We start from the raw sequence: 15,839 nt of genomic DNA on the forward strand, positions 1-15,839 counted from the left end.
ACAAAGAGGTGCTGTGAAAAGTGAAGTGTCCCAGTGGCATTCAGATGTTGTTCCTACTTATCTCTCTGGCAAAAGTTGCAAATAGACAGAGTGCCTGACGAAGGGCGTGAGACAGCTGTTTCTATTAATAACCGCCACTCGCTTATCTACCATGCGACCCCTATGCCTTAGCACAGCAAGCCTGGGTCCAGACAAATGCACAACACCCGGACGGACGGCAACAGAAAATCAACAAAGCATCGACCAGAGCCAACGACAGATCTCAACAGCCAGAACACTCGGACCAGATAAATCCTGGAAACATGAAGTCACTGCGGTTCCTTGCGGCCGAGGGCTTCGTTCTGAGTGGACCAAGTGCTCTGGAGAACCTGAACGGTGTGTCTTTCAACCTCTACCCACTTCTCTTCAAGGCCTGCTACCTCCATGAGCAGGCTGACTTGCTACGTGTTTTGGTCCAGGCATGGCCTCTCCCTGTGCTCGACCTACACCGGCTTCTGGGGAAAACAGTCGACTGTCAGATGGACCTCACCTCTCGCACCTGCCGGCTTTGTTTGCAGTCTATTCTGACTGGCCTAAAGGTACTTAGATGGTCTTAAATGACTCATCATATTGATTCCATCCTCATGTTTTAGTTGCATGTTTGCTTGTGCCATGTTTTGCACTTCTGTTTGTGGCCTCCTTGGCTTAAACAGACCTGACTTGTTATTGTCATGCAATCGTCATAAATGGTGTTATAGGTTGACTAGAGAATTACTTCAAAAGATATTTCAATAATTTCCTCTTGCTCGTCAAAGGATTATGTGCTGTCTCCTCCGAGGACATACGCCAAGAGCCTGCACGTGGTGGACCTGACTGCCCTGAGGGATGTCGAGCACCAGACCTGCCCCTGCCAATCCACACTCGGTCGATGGGCAAGAACCTTTCTCCTCACCCAAATGTGCTATGAGACCATGGTGGCCATGCAAGACAACGACGTGTCCCCATCGGCCTTTGAAACATCTATTGATGTACGTCTGAACGGCTTCGTCACAGGCCGCAACTATGAGCTGGTGGCTCAGACCTTCCTCCTCCTCCGCTACTGTCCACTGAAGCTTCGCTTTGTCCGTTTTCGGGCTGATTCCCTCTCCCTCAAGCAGCTTTTCCATGTCCTGAGCCTGGCAGACTCTCAATCCATTTTAAAGCTGGAGGTAGTCCACAATGTTCCCCTGGAGGCCACGCACTTGGGGGTGCTGTTATCCCAGATGGAATTCCCCAAATTACAGTCTTTGACTGTGCCGGCTGGAGCGTTAGATATCAGGAGGTTGGGCTCTAGTGATGATGATGTGCTGTCCCTCATCGGTAACCTGCTGGCTAAACTGAGCGACCTGACTGAGCTCCTTGTTGGTTTCTCAACTCTAACTGGACACCTACGCAAACTGCTGAAGTGAGTTAATGAACAAAGGGAGTGATGAAGAGAGACAAGGGGTCCTTGTTCGGAGTTATGTGGGTGAGATGGATGGCTCTGGCATCTACCTTAGACGCTCTTTGCAGCAACAAAAGCTTTATTATAGCTCACAATACTCATGTTCATTTATTCCCAACACATTGCAGCTTTAGGGTTAATTTTTAACAATCTGAGGAATTTTGTTGTTAAAATTGCTGATATGACGCCAGAGTGCGGACAGACGCGGCACCAGGCCCCAGCGGCAGGTTAGCCAGAAATGCTGGATGTAGTTAAAATGGAAATGTACTTCCAAAAATATATAACTATACATTTCTAGCACCAATAAAAAATCCTTCATTAGGACCAACACAAATCATAATTTGTATCTGCTTGCTATTCATTACAGACAAATTGACAATTCTATTAAAAAAGTAGGTAGAATTTATACACCTTTCATCCCACAATCATTTGTTCCCTTCTTTTCTTTACCCAGTCCCCTCAACACTCCACTGCAGTGCTTGGACTTGGCCAATTGCTGCCTGAACCGTCTGGACATGACCTACCTGTCCAACAGCCTCCACAGTGAGTTCCTGGTCCGTCTGGACATCAGCGGACATGACATCTTCAGCTCTTTCCCCACCGGTTTCCACAAACTGCTCGGCCGTTGCTCAGCCACATTGGTCAGCTTGACCCTTGAAGAATGCAACATAGAGGACGAGCACATGGACGCCTTCACTAATGCTCTGACTTGCTGTCAGGGGCTCGAGGAGCTCAAACTCCTGGGGAACCCTCTGACCTCTGCTGCCCTGCAGAGGTTATTCTCCATGCTATCTGTGGGGTTTCCCAAGTTAAAATACATAGAGATGCCAGTTCCCCGACAGTGTTACTCTGATGATGTCACTTATCCTCTTAACGATTCTGATTTAATGCTGTACAACAAGGAGCTGTTTCAGGAGGTCAGGGGTCAGCTGATGGGGATCCTGGAAGGAGCTGGTAGAGGGAGTGTGGAAGTGTGCTCCCCACTCATGGGGCCCTATGACCCAGAGATTAATGAAACCAGCAACGAGCTTGGCGTGTCCATGTTAAAATCTTTTACCAGTGTCATTGCGACCTTCATTGGTACCATAACTGAGGTGGACAACAGGAGATCAGAGGCTCAGAAAGATAATTAGTGGGGTGACCTGTGGAGGCATTAAGTAAATGCACCGATAGAGAGGGGTCATGAACTCAGATTGTTTTCACAATTCTAGACATTGTTTACAGTTCTTTTCTAGACTGCATTTTTTGTCTGTAATTAAAATGACCGCTAATTATTTTTAATGTAGTGCTACTTCAGATCGCTGGCAAACTGGGTATATCAAGTAAGTTTGACTGCGGTTTAACGTCATACACAGGAATTCCATTCCTCACAAGATAGTCTCAACAGAGAATCACTTTAATCGATACGTCCGACAGTCTGTAAACCAGATGTGCTGATAGATTTAGTTACTTTAGTATTTATGGCAGATACATGAGGTTTGCCACAGATATTTTCTTACATGTTTTTATGACTACATTCTGCTTGAATTGTTTTATATAACTCGATTTTGAAATGTAAATTGAAAATGTTTGCAATGTGGAACAGATATGAATTGAGCAAGTATATACTTCTAACAGTTCAATGTTGTCTTACCCATTAATAAAATCTTTAAATATCCCTCTTTACATTGCATCATAAAAAAGCAAGACTTACACACCTTTTAAAATGTACAATTTTTAATGAGCACTATATTATATAGGTAAGATGTCATCTTAATTACACCAGGAGACAACCATGCACCGACTGAATACGAGTATCAACAACTTGGACTAGGAAACAGCTATTTCTTCATCCAGTCCTCTCTTTCTTTCCTCTCACGGATCACCTCCTCCAGATAGGGTGTCAGGTAAGGTTTATCCTAAAAAGGAAAAGATAAAAAACAATAGATTAGATTGAAAAATGAAAATCAGGCAATATTAATACAGCTCAATCTGGTCAATAGTATTACCAAAACCCCTCAAAAACATAAATGTTATACTTCATGTTCTAGTCAGTAACACTTGCTTACTGAAAAATTCATTAAGATTTTTAAAAAATTCCCATTTGGCTAAAAACAAAATGTACGTTTTGTGAAAAGATAGGAAAATTGTAAGTACCTCTTCAAATTTCGTCCACTGGTCTTTAGGGAGGATTTGCTGCTTCATGGAGAGATCCAGGGCTCTCTTGAACCTGAACATCCTGTCATTGTAGTCGGTTTCTGGGAGCCTCCTCAGGGCCTCTACCACATCAGAATCCTCAATGATAATATCATCACGCATTAAACCTACAGGACAAAATATGCAATGCTCAAGATGCTACAGTAGAAATCAAAGAAACATCCCCATGTTATACGTATAATTACATGAGTAGCCTTGACATACTGTTTATTAAAAAACGAGTAACACTGTAAAGTGTAATAATCTGAGTATTTGAAACAATATATTGGAGCTTACCAAACTTGTTGAAGCCACTTAAGCCATAATACCATTTGCGGATCCCAAGCAGGAGCCTGCCTGTCGCTGATGTGAACAGGACAAGAAACACACAATCACGCATAAATCACGCAGCACAAACTTGACTTCAGAGACCAGCAACAATATGTATCAATAATTTTCACTCAGATGTGCGGTGGGTGTAATATTAACGTTATGTTTCCAATAGTGGCAGTAAGTGCATTTCATGCGACCTACTACTTCCTCTCAGATGAAGCTAAATGAGTGAACTCCTATGTATTACACGTTACTACGATCACACTAGACTATCTGGTCAAAACGTGTTGGTGACATCCAGTTAGATAGCATGCCTCTATGCTTGGGAACAAACTAAGAAACAACCGATCCTAAAGGGGAAGCAGAACAAGTGTGTAGATGACAAACACGTAGTTAATGGTGACAAGCAGAGACGTTAGCGTCAGTGGCTAGTGCTGAGCTAACGGTAGCGAATCAGGGTCCTTAGCATAGGTTAGCACGGGGACACCAAAGGACACACAAGTCAAAGGGATAAAACAGTCGACAACAATGGATGTAATACAATAGCATGAGTCACAGGATGCCATACATCACGCCACACAAGTAAAACACGATCTTTAGTGAGTAATTTACAACTGAAAATGTAAACAGGGAGATATGTTCCTGTACCTGGTGCCCTCGACGCCATTTTTTTACCACTAAGAACGACCGCGGTGCCTCCTGGGTAATGGAGGCGCATTCAGGTCAACGGGAAATTGCGCAATTAAACCGGAAGTCTTTTGAGTTTCTCATTTGTCTATGGCTGGGGTCGAATAGTCAAATAATTACCTCCTAACGTCTATTTCTAACCAATGTTCCACTGTGGAAAATGTCACGGGGTCAAGGAAAATTCATAGGGAGTTAGGAAAAAATAACCGCGGTGTTTAGAGAATCCGACTCCGTTAGTGACGTGTCTGCAGCGGTGAAACTACAATGTTCAACAAAGCATCTGAGATACTTCTTCCGTGTTCTTATCGTGGCATCTCATTTTTCTTTTATAAAGGAAAGTTCAGTTTTCCATATGCTAAAAGAGCTTAATAAGGAAGCGTTGATGCTCCTTTAATTTGCATTTAGAGAATTCGACCAGTTCTTATCATGGTGGTCACTTAGATACTTCCGGGTAATTTCACTCAGTTAGGAACCTTCCTAATTTGAAAGGACTATTCGACTGCAGCCTATGATCTACAATTGTTCATGTGTATAAAATAACTGTTGGGATTATATAATGTCCTCTAATTAAAGGCAGATCCCATTTAATTTCTCTTTAAATAGACAGTCTTGGTAAATAGGAGCCATATTTCAGTCAGAAAATCAGATATGCATTATGAGCATTTATTGAACATCACATTACAAAGCAAACATTGCATTTCCAACTCAACCGGTGTATTAAAGCCTTGAATGTCTGCATGTCTGACATGATATATATTCGGTGTGCTTTTCTTCTGAAGTCCTTTATAATGTCCCTTGATGAAGAATTAAAGTGTCTTTTGGAACAAATAAAAATCTTCCAGTGTAGCCAAAGCAAACTCGGTGCAAAAAGTCTCATCAGGCACCGACACCAGGCGGTCCAGGGAGATGTAGTTGGGCAGAGTTGGATCATACTGAGCTTTTCCAAGGTACTCGAGGAACAGGTGGCGCTCTCTGACACGCAAGTACTTGGAATTGAGGACCTATGGGAGGATATATCAGAAATGTAAGTTACAATTCTGACAATTATTCAAATTTGTTTTTAAAAAGTAAAACAAAAAAACAACAGCTTTCCATCTACCTGTGGAAACTTGGCAATCATGTAGTGGGGCACCTTCATGATATTGTGGACGAAGTCAAATATTTGGATTAGCTTGCTTTTATTGGCAGTCAGCACTTTTGGGACAGCAAGGACTATTTGTTGGATCTCATTTTTCTTAAAGCCAAGCTCCATTTCGCACACCTGTGGAACACATTAAGAAAAACACATTCAAACACAGCAGCTCAAGGTTATGCAATGTTTTTGAATGATGTCTTTTGTCATTCGATACCTTTAAATTTTCTTTCACAGGCTCCAAACTTCCACACAGTAATCTAGGTAGACGACCTACAATGTTGCGTGTCTGAAGAGAGAAAACAAACTATTATTTGCATTTCTTATTCTACCAACAAAGACAACATTTATTTTTGAGAAGAAATGACAGGATACAAACATGGCTGAGCTGCTCAATGAGGCGGTCTCATTGCATCAGTATATCACTTAGCTTACATTAGAAGCACTGAGGTGGAGTTGCTCCTGATAGAAACCCAGTCTGTTGTCCAGTCTCTTCACACTGAAGTTAAGCAGATACGGAGCTCTGGACACCATGGACGCAACAGTCTCAGAACTGAACTTCTTTGACTTGAGATAATTCACCCTTTGCAAACCACAAAAGACAACATTATTAAGACAGTCTCACTATAGGTGCAACTCAAGAGAAGGAATATGACCCGACCCGTCACTAAAGTATACGGTTCGATTGTTTTGTGTGACTTCAATTGAATTTTTATGTCACCTGGACTGTAGGTTTTCCAAACTCTCAGTGAGAAAGAAGGGATTGTGCGTGATTATATAGCCAAAGCGAGAGTCTTCCACCCCGATCTCTTTGAGGAACAGCAGCCTTGGGGCCACGTCTGTGTTGAAGTTGAGCCTAAGTAGCATGGATCCCACGTTTGGCCTCTGTTCAAGCTTCCACAGGCTTACACCTGCAATGAGAGGATGTATGATCGCAAATGATCATTGCATGTGTCACAATAAATCTGATCATACTTCCAAACTACGGGTCAATATGACTTGCATTGTTCTCAAAAATACTTTTAAAGTCTGTTGTTTAATTACCTAGCTGTACCAGTTTGCTGAGAGTCTCAGACTGGTCAACATAGTCTCTTAGAGAGGCAGAGACAGGAGGCAAGGCAGAAGGAAATGATATACTGACAGCCTCTTCATCACTGATCACCTCTAATGCTGAAATGTCAGCAGCTGCATCCAGATCTATTAAAAGAAGAAAATACAGATGCAACACATTCAACTCTCTCAAGATAGAAATAACATGTAACGTGAATTCTAATGTTAAATGAACTGGTTAGGGTCAACGACAGCAAACCAATACGCACCTAGTGACACCTGACTTTCCAGCACAGCATCTCTGATTGGCAACAGGGTGCTCTTGTACGCGACAACATCAGCCCCAGATGTTTCTTCAACACCTATGTCGCCCTTAGCCTCTGTTGCCAAATGTTTGGCAGCTAAGTCGCTGTAACGGAACATCTGTTGATTACATTGTCTTGCCTGATTCATTATGTGATTTCCCTTAATCACTGAGGATCCATCCAGTATTTGGGTGGGTACCCTTGTAACTCTAATGCAATTGCGAACTTGAGTGTAATACTGCCAAGTACTAGCCACTGTCTTGGAGCAAAGACGGCTTCTGCATCGTAGACACAGCCGTGTACAGGATGAAGCCATGGCAATTCTGCAACAAAAGAGTGTCATGGTTTAAAGGGCTGTACAATATAGTTATTGTTATCATTATTATCATCCCTAGACAAGGACAGCCTAAGTTGTCTGATACCATCGACAGCATTGTCTTAGTCCCAGTCACCAATAAAAACAAGAGGTTGTGGTATCATCATGCTCAATGTGGACCTCCTACACTGAAAGTAGGCTACGCATTAAAACGAGTGAAGTTAAATTAAAATACAAATAAGATGAATCTGTTTGCCAATTACGTTCAAACAGGTAAGAGGAGGGACAGCACACCGTCTACTACGTCTTGTACAAACGCAAAGATGCTTAAATAAATGAAAGCATGGATATCAAAGTACATACCGATGTGATTGTATGGGTCCAAAATAATTAACGAGCGGTGAAGGACTATAGAAATAGTTGCACGTTACCACATTTTGTAAGGCCATAATGTTTGTAACTGTGTATTTTGGGGGGGTTTTGCGTTTATATTGACTGCTTAATTTAGTTGTTCGTTAGTGTGATGTCGTGTAGAAACAAACACAGTTGTATTCATAATGACAGAAAGGAAATTAGACTTCCCATGCGTTATGTATTATTGTAGGCAAGATACAAAACACAAGTTTGAGACTTAAATTGTTGTCCTACAAGAAGGGAGTTTAAAGCAGATCAACAGCTAGCGTTAAATGCTAGCGAGCTATCAGAATGAACGCGGGGAAACGCTAAGCCCAAAACATTATTTTAGGGTGTTAACGTTTTACTCACAAAAGTAGTATCCTCAATTCAGCTCTATCTTCCACCAAGGTGGCGCACAATGTCATCCATTTACACGTGTATTTTAACAGAAGGTCTTCACGGAAGTGTTACATCGTGGAATGTACCACAACGACATATTTGTGGGTAACACTTAATGCATATAATATACACACAAGATAAAAAACATATTTTTTAAAGCTGAATTTTAATGAATACAATTATAACCATAATAATATACGCACGTTATTATATTCATGGTTTGTGCTATGTATTTTAGGTGAATCATAGAACTTGTATTATTATTTTCATACATCCCCCTCATCTTTATGGTTCAGTCCGTATTCAGGGTTTCCGCCGTAAGTGGCTCTTGCCGACAACTTTACGTCAACTCGTCGCGTTGCTGTCACAACATCTAGTTTAGGTTTTAAAATTGAAGGAGAGAGCTCACTACAGCGACATGGACGACGCCGTTTCTCCCAGAACACTTCGGAAGGATGCCGTCAACTACAAGTTACATTTCCGAAACATAAACGAGCAACAAGTGGACGAAATCAGCCTTGATTTCTTCTATAAACCACACACCATCACACTCCTGACAGCTACTGTGCTGAGCCTCATGTACTTTGCCTTCACCAGGTAGCTAAACTTAAACTCAATTGTGTAAACAGAACTTTGTCTTCCAAGTGTTGTTTCGGATACGCTGTGGAGGCTGGCTTGACCGCAGTTTAAAAACTACGAGTACAAAAGCGCGACTGTTTAATATCTAGCCAGCCTGACTGGATGTCATATTCCCAGTGCTGAGTAGGAAGCTTCCTGTTGTGAAACATGTGGTATGCGATGTTACAGGGATGACGGGAACTCTGACAACAACCTCCGTGTTGGTATTCTGGTGGCTGTCTCCTTCTTCTTAGTCATCAGTGTCCTGGCCTTTCCTAATGGTAAGAACTTGATCTAAACCTGTGTTTAAGCTCAGCCCCTCATATTATTGTTTAGTTCACTGCAGCTCTGGAACATTTAGTGGTCTAACAGCTAAAAGTCAGTCTTTTTTTTTCTTAATTTTTTTAATAAAAAGCACAAATGCCAAATAGTCTCTGCTTCCAGCTAATCAAATGTGATAATGTTCTGCTTTTTATATTTTGTGGCAGTAAATTCAATATATTTTGATTGAATGAAGTGTCTAACTAGCGTTATGAAGATGTTCCTATAGGCTTAAGGAAATTGTGAGGGGCATTTTTTACAGTTTTTTCTGATTCCTTTAAACAAAAGATTATTCTGAGATAATTATCAGATACTCCCAATAATTGTTAGATATAGCCATACTTGATGCTAGATTTAAATGTGTCTGGATTCAGTGTGAATCTCTTAATTTAAAATTCAGTTACCAACTTTTTCAAGAGCTTGTAACCTAATCTTCAATTGAGAGGGTCTGCTGAGTTGTCAGTGAGATAGCACAGTTGTCAAATATGGAACTAAGTGATAAGAAGTGGTCTTAATGAAGGAGCTGATTATTTGCTTGACAACTGAGCAAACCCCTGGACTTTGAGTTCAGACTTATAACTATACAAATCTATATAAAATGTACCTCACTTACTAAGGGTCACTTACTATGTTAATGCTTTCTTCATCAGGACCTTTTATCAGGCCACATCCTGCAATATGGCAAATGGTGTTTGGTGAGTGCTCGCCAACATGTCCCACACCCACATTGACGTTCACATTAACCTAATTTTTCTCCTTCGATCCAGTTTTCAATTTTCTTTATCTTCACTCATTATCTTCTGTTCTCGGCAGGCCTCAGTGTTCTGTACTTTCTGTTTCTCGTCTTCCTCATCTTCCTCAACTGGGAGCAAGTTAAGACACTGATGTACTGGCTGGACCCAAATCTGCGTTATGCCAAGCGAGAAGCTGATATCATGGTGAGGATGGTTTTGAAACTCTGTCATCTAAACCTTCAGAGCTCATGCCACATCTAATACTTAAAGTTGGAAGATTTCAGAATGGATGGAGGGGTGAAGACATGCAGAGGGCTTCTCTCTGTCGGTTCTAATATCCAAACACATTTTCCTGCTTTAAGAAAAAAGTACTGCTTATATATGCATGTTTTTAGAACATAGTAAATCAAAATGAGAACACTTCCATCTCTTCATTTCCAGGTGTAAAATGTTTTAGTTCCTGTTGTGTTTCTGATAATTCAGTCACCTTTCCCCTTCCAGGAATATGCTGTGAACTGTACAGTGATAACAAGAGAACGGTTGTGGAGCCACTGCGACATCTTCGCATTTGGCCACTTTGCTGGCTGGGCAGTGAAGGCGCTGCTCATTCGCAGTTACGGCCTCTGTTGGACCATCAGCATCACCTGGGAACTCACTGAGGTAACATGCACATGTTTAAGATGTGGCTGCCTGTTTTTAAATCTGTTGCATGCATCGCAACTGTCCAACGACGTAGATATAAATGTAGTCGTACAAAAAAAGGTAATTACTTATAATATGTAGTGAGCCAGCTCACACAGGAACACAACATTGCTTCAGCTCGGTAGGCATCAATCATTGTTTGTTTGAGAGAAACAGTAATATGAGCAGGAGTTTCTGCCCATGACAAGTGCTGCTGTTGACTGGAGGGATACGATTACGATGATTTTGCCTCATACCAAGTTCATTCATCATAGAATCGACTGCTTCAAAGCTTCTCCTGAGGTCAACAGGGTTCCACTCATATAACAGACTTAAGAAATGTGGTCCCTTGATTTGTCTTTCATCACATAAATAAATTTTCACTGTTTTATACTTTTTTTCACAGCTGTTCTTTATGCACCTGCTGCCAAACTTTGCAGAGTGCTGGTGGGATCAGGTGATACTGGACATACTGTTGTGTAATGGAGGAGGCATCTGGCTGGGTATGACCGCGTGCCGGTTTTTGGAGATGAGGACCTACCGCTGGGCAAGCATCAAGTCAGTGAAGCTTGTGTTCTTTTTCTTTTTCTTTTTTTTTATTGTCCTTATAAAAATGTTTAAAAAGCCTAAACAATGTGAAGGAATGCGGTAAAATTATTAGGTCATGGTTTTATAAAATCTTGTTTTCATTTGATACAGCTACAAAATCGGGTAGTACTGTCTGTACTAGAAGATTCCCAAAAGAATAATTTTGTTGATAGTTCTAACAGACAGTAGATACTGCAAAAATACTCCATACTATGTTTGATGCAAGATGTGTATACCTCTGGATCCTCAAAAGTTCATGTACTCTATTCAGGGAGATCCACACCACCACAGGGAAGATAAAGCGAGCCGTGCTCCAGTTCACCCCGGCTAGTTGGACTTATGTGCGCTGGTTTGACCCAAAGTCCTCCATCCAGAGGCTCGCAGGCATCTATCTCTTTATGATCTTATGGCAGGTACTGTATTCTTTGATCTTTTACTTGTTTTTTGTATTGTCCTCGCTATTAGAGCTGTATCTATTGAGCATCTCTTTTTAATTAATCAATGGATCAAATATTCCAAAAGCTCCTCCTCTATGGCATCCTGCTGCTCACACTTGGCACAAAGTATCCATAACAAATCCTTTAATATTGTGTGTCTGAAACCCTTAATCTTCACAGCTGACAGAGTTGAACACATTCTTCCTCAAGCACATCTTCGTCTTCCAGGCCTCTCACCCTCTCAGCTGGTGTCGTATCTTCCTCCTTGGAAGCGTCACTGCACCCACTGTACGGTATGTTCAACCTTCAAAATAACAGCATTACACGTACGAGCAACAATAAACATGATATACTTGTACAGTAGATTAAGATACGACCACAAATAAATACTCCCATTTGGCATGACAAATAGCTTTTTTTAAGGGAAATATGGGGGATGTTTCAGATGCTTTCTGGGACATTTAGTCTGTGTAGAAACCTGAAATACTTGCTTTGTTACTAATTAAAATGTTCTCCAACCTCTTTCAGACAATATTATGCATACATAACCGACACTCGGTGTAACCGAGTTGGCACACAATGCTGGGTGTTTGGGTAAGTATCTTTTTTACTGTCGGATCATGTTTTTTTCTGGCCTAGAAACAAGCTAAATTATTAGTAGGTTTGAAAACTTGATGTGGCTCTCTCTGTCTGCACATTGAGGCTGCTCTAAGTGTCTTTCCCAAAGCAGTATGGTGAATGAAGATTGTTATGGGTTTGACGTCTGGGGAACAATAATACTGAGCACATGCATTTTAATTCATATGCCACAAATGTTATGCATCCATAGAGGCTCCGCTGCAATGAAATGTTGTCGCTAAGACAGAGAAAACATGCAGAGTAACCATCCAATCATCAAATGCTCTTGTATTTCTCCTTAGGGCCATTTCTTTCCTTGAGGCTCTTGCTTGTGTGAAATTCAGCCAAGACCTGTTTTCTAAGACGCAAATTCATTCTGTACTCCTGTGGCTGCTTTGTCTGGTAAGAAAAACAAGTGTGCATATATAGAAGTAAAGAAGAAAGACATTTACACTTTTATTGATGCTTGTGTGTCTTTCTTAAAAATGGACACCAATAACTGGTAATGTATGCTTCCCGCCTTCACGAAAAAGTAGTGAAAATGATATAATGTCGGAGACCTGGAGCGTGTTTTAAAGCTGGCCATTAGACATGCATAACAAGCTAAAAACTCTACAGTCTTATCTATGTTCATTCTTGTTAGACTGAACAAGCAAACAAGCGAAGCAAGTGTGGACATTTTGTTGCTTTAACATGTATATGTTGCAATACATATGCAGCGTTAGGATGTCTATTTTTAAGCTCATTTAGTTTTTAGTTTTTTCTTGTGACCCTGACATTTATTTTTAAAATGGTATTTAACCAAACGTTTGTTGCATCCTCTTGTCCATTGTAGGCACTCATCACACTTCTATGTTTGTATGGGATGACGTGGTATGAGCAAAATAAACTGAAGGTGAGATGTTGCTTTGCTTCTTGATTTGAAGCTTCAGTTATATTAAAAGTACAAAATGTGTTCAGAGTATCTTCAAACCAATGGAACATCTTGTTTTGCTCCCTTAATGTTGTTAAAGTTAAAGCCAGAATAAACTCTGATACAACGGACACTTTGAGTTGTCCCAGTAGTAAAACACAGGTGTTACTAATAACATTAACGATGGCTTGTTTTATTCAAGTGTCCCAGTAAACTGTGACAGTGAGCCAGCATGCACAACACCAGGTTGTTATTTACACCCATGTTTTTGCTAGTGTCAGTAAAAAAAGAGCTAGTTACATTTCTAGGCTACTGGTTACTCAGTTTTTAGAACTGCCCATCTTTTGATTCATCGTGCTGAGCTTCCTTTGGTTTACAGAGCATTTCTGCACAAAGTGAGGACTACGATGATGGAGGTGTTGGCGACTCATGTGGTTTGGTCCCAGATGGCCTTGCAGGTCAGTCTCATAACAGGCATATTGGTGACAACTCTTCTTAAAACATCCAAAATGTTTGACATATGGTCATGTCTCTCTCCCTTATAGATCAGAGGAACACATTAGGAAGTTTACAACCGACAAAACGGAGGAGAGCTTGTGGGAAGAACAGATTTGTGAATGGACACGGAGGAAAGAAATAATTAAATATGAGTGAAACTGAATCACAACCTCGATGAGAAGGTGAATGATGCGCCCAGCAAGAGAAATAAAGTCTACATCAATTTACTGAATTTTGGAAACGTTGCATTCAGGGTTTTGTCAATTCTAGAGGAATAATATTCTGGGGGAGTCCGAGGCGAAACTCACCGATAGACCTGCAGACTGGTGTGTTGATTCTCTGGTAGCCTTCTCTGGCAGCTCTTTAATACTGTATCACAAGGAAGAACTTTGTCTAGTAGTCAATGTTACATTTGTAAATTACCTTGAATTTATTTGTACAAACACTAGAATGCTAGCCTAAGCATCGTCCGAAAACCAACATTATTTAACTCTCTTACCTTACATTACTTAAGCAATAATGTCGTGTCCCTGACGTCTACGTTTTTTACAGCGCCAACAAAAACATTGTTTGTGGACGTGAACGCGCTTCATCAAACACCAGCACCGACTCAACGTTCAGACGTAACTGCTCATCCCGTAGTCGTCTCCCTTTCCATTGCGCACAGGGCCATAGAAATCCCACAGTACTTCATTCATATCGTCTCTGGTTATGGTCTTCAGGTCTACTGCTTTCTCTTCGCACCAGTTGGTGAAGCAGTTAGAAGAGTGTTTTTGTCGTTGCGCAACATTTCATAGGTCTCACTTTCTTTCTTATGGTAGCACGACGTCCAGCTGAAGTATCCTCCTCGGCTAACCACTCATCAAAAGTCATTTCCCCAAAATATCAAAGTTATTAAATGAAACATGTTTGGTAACTGTCAAGCTTGAAATGACAACTAACAGTCGAGCAAATTCTACCATTACTCTTATTTTGAGTGTGCACTGATATGGAAGCTCAGATAAATGTCAACAGCTGTCGGACATTATGGCTGAATAAAGTACACCCCGTGACTCACACTCAACCAATCAGAATGCTTGATTTCATCTACCCGTATAATAATAAATATTGGTTGGGCACTTTGCGCTGTGGGACACGTTTAGTCAGGGGGTGCCAGACCGATCCACACAACGACCCTGAGCACATTTATGCTAAACTGTATGCACATTTGTTTGCTCTTAATCGTTTTTACTTTTTTTTAATGGGGAAACTAAAGATCATTGGTATTGTTGTCTATGATATTTTATTAGTAATATAGAATTGGTGATGATTATCTGTTAACTTTTGTTATGTTTGTTTTTTATAATTGCACAAAGTGACTTTTCTAGAACAGACTAACGCACTGATAAATACAGAACTATGTTTTTTTATTTATCGAAATTGCATCGTCACTTCAACTAAGTGTAACTAAACTACCAGTAGCATTTACAAGTAACCCTTTTTAGCCAAAGTTTATGTGATATTGGGACTTTTTTTTCGTCTTGGTGTTTTTGTGTGTTTTTTAGTGAGCAGTGAGTGGTGTATGATAGGTGTACTGACCAAGAATACTGTGACATTCAACGCAATAGCCTTAAGGTGACATTCAACAGCAGAGAATAATGACCTGTGAAATTATCCTTTTCAAAAGCAGTTTATATCGCGTTTTGAAATGATCCAAATTAATTAAATGTGATATTAATATATTATGTATAACATTAATATATTTTCCATGTAAGCTGTTCTTAATATTGTTGACTGATGCATTATTTTTCATATTTAGTGTAGGAATGTTAGCAAGTTTGCATCGCCCAATTGAATTTGTATTGGTGTTTGTATGAAATGGACCTCACTTGCTTGCTAGTTCTGGTCCTTTGACACATACAAACCTTTGTGTCCGACTACACTGTATTTAATATAACATTTTTCTACATGTTCTTGCCTCGAAGGTGTCTGCTTATTAAAAAGATTTGGTATTACTTATTTAGAATTGTATATGGATGGGTTGAATTGTTTTTGATATAGGCTTACCCTTAAAATACATACAAATCCGTTTCTTACAGGAATGCCAGATTAGAATTGCCTGTCATTTTACAGAGATAAAAGTCGACAAACTAATACCATGACCTACCTATATTGAGACAATACGTAGACCAAATTT

The 15,839-nt window shown here is 40.5% G+C and overlaps 4 protein-coding genes across 4 annotated transcripts; 2 read left to right on the plus strand and 2 right to left on the minus strand.

Moving 5' to 3' along the window:
• The first annotated feature begins 217 nt into the window (after positions 1 to 217).
• On the plus strand, positions 218 to 3,119 carry lrrc14b (leucine rich repeat containing 14B). The gene is made up of 3 exons (XM_056412656.1): positions 218 to 578; positions 795 to 1,423; positions 1,917 to 3,119. Exons 1-3 carry the CDS (start codon positions 303 to 305, stop codon positions 2,593 to 2,595), a joined length of 1,584 nt encoding a protein of 527 aa, XP_056268631.1. The 5' UTR covers positions 218 to 302; the 3' UTR covers positions 2,596 to 3,119.
• Positions 3,120 to 3,156: 37 nt separating this feature from the next.
• Positions 3,157 to 4,652, minus strand: LOC130192578 (cytochrome b-c1 complex subunit 7). The gene is made up of 4 exons (XM_056412668.1): positions 4,619 to 4,652; positions 3,935 to 4,000; positions 3,599 to 3,765; positions 3,157 to 3,360 (listed from the first exon to the last, which is right to left on the minus strand). The coding sequence occupies exons 1-4, from the start codon at positions 4,635 to 4,637 to the stop codon at positions 3,283 to 3,285; spliced, it is 330 nt and encodes a 109-aa protein (XP_056268643.1). The 5' UTR covers positions 4,638 to 4,652; the 3' UTR covers positions 3,157 to 3,282.
• A 647-nt stretch (positions 4,653 to 5,299) lies between these two features.
• On the minus strand, positions 5,300 to 8,302 carry mterf3 (mitochondrial transcription termination factor 3). The gene is made up of 8 exons (XM_056415085.1): positions 8,226 to 8,302; positions 7,109 to 7,467; positions 6,834 to 6,986; positions 6,511 to 6,700; positions 6,225 to 6,372; positions 6,007 to 6,078; positions 5,757 to 5,918; positions 5,300 to 5,658 (listed from the first exon to the last, which is right to left on the minus strand). Exons 1-8 carry the CDS (start codon positions 8,279 to 8,281, stop codon positions 5,464 to 5,466), a joined length of 1,335 nt encoding a protein of 444 aa, XP_056271060.1. The 5' UTR covers positions 8,282 to 8,302; the 3' UTR covers positions 5,300 to 5,463.
• Positions 8,303 to 8,624: 322 nt separating this feature from the next.
• Positions 8,625 to 15,661, plus strand: ptdss1b (phosphatidylserine synthase 1b). The gene is made up of 13 exons (XM_056411587.1): positions 8,625 to 8,852; positions 9,063 to 9,154; positions 9,845 to 9,889; positions 10,008 to 10,132; positions 10,430 to 10,588; positions 11,016 to 11,167; positions 11,469 to 11,610; positions 11,815 to 11,927; positions 12,163 to 12,228; positions 12,555 to 12,654; positions 13,088 to 13,147; positions 13,545 to 13,623; positions 13,711 to 15,661. Exons 1-13 carry the CDS (start codon positions 8,674 to 8,676, stop codon positions 13,803 to 13,805), a joined length of 1,407 nt encoding a protein of 468 aa, XP_056267562.1. The 5' UTR covers positions 8,625 to 8,673; the 3' UTR covers positions 13,806 to 15,661.
• The last annotated feature ends 178 nt before the right edge of the window (positions 15,662 to 15,839 follow it).

Source organism: Pseudoliparis swirei, chromosome 1 (assembly GCF_029220125.1).
Source record: "Pseudoliparis swirei isolate HS2019 ecotype Mariana Trench chromosome 1, NWPU_hadal_v1, whole genome shotgun sequence".
NCBI lineage: Eukaryota > Metazoa > Chordata > Actinopteri > Perciformes > Liparidae > Pseudoliparis > Pseudoliparis swirei.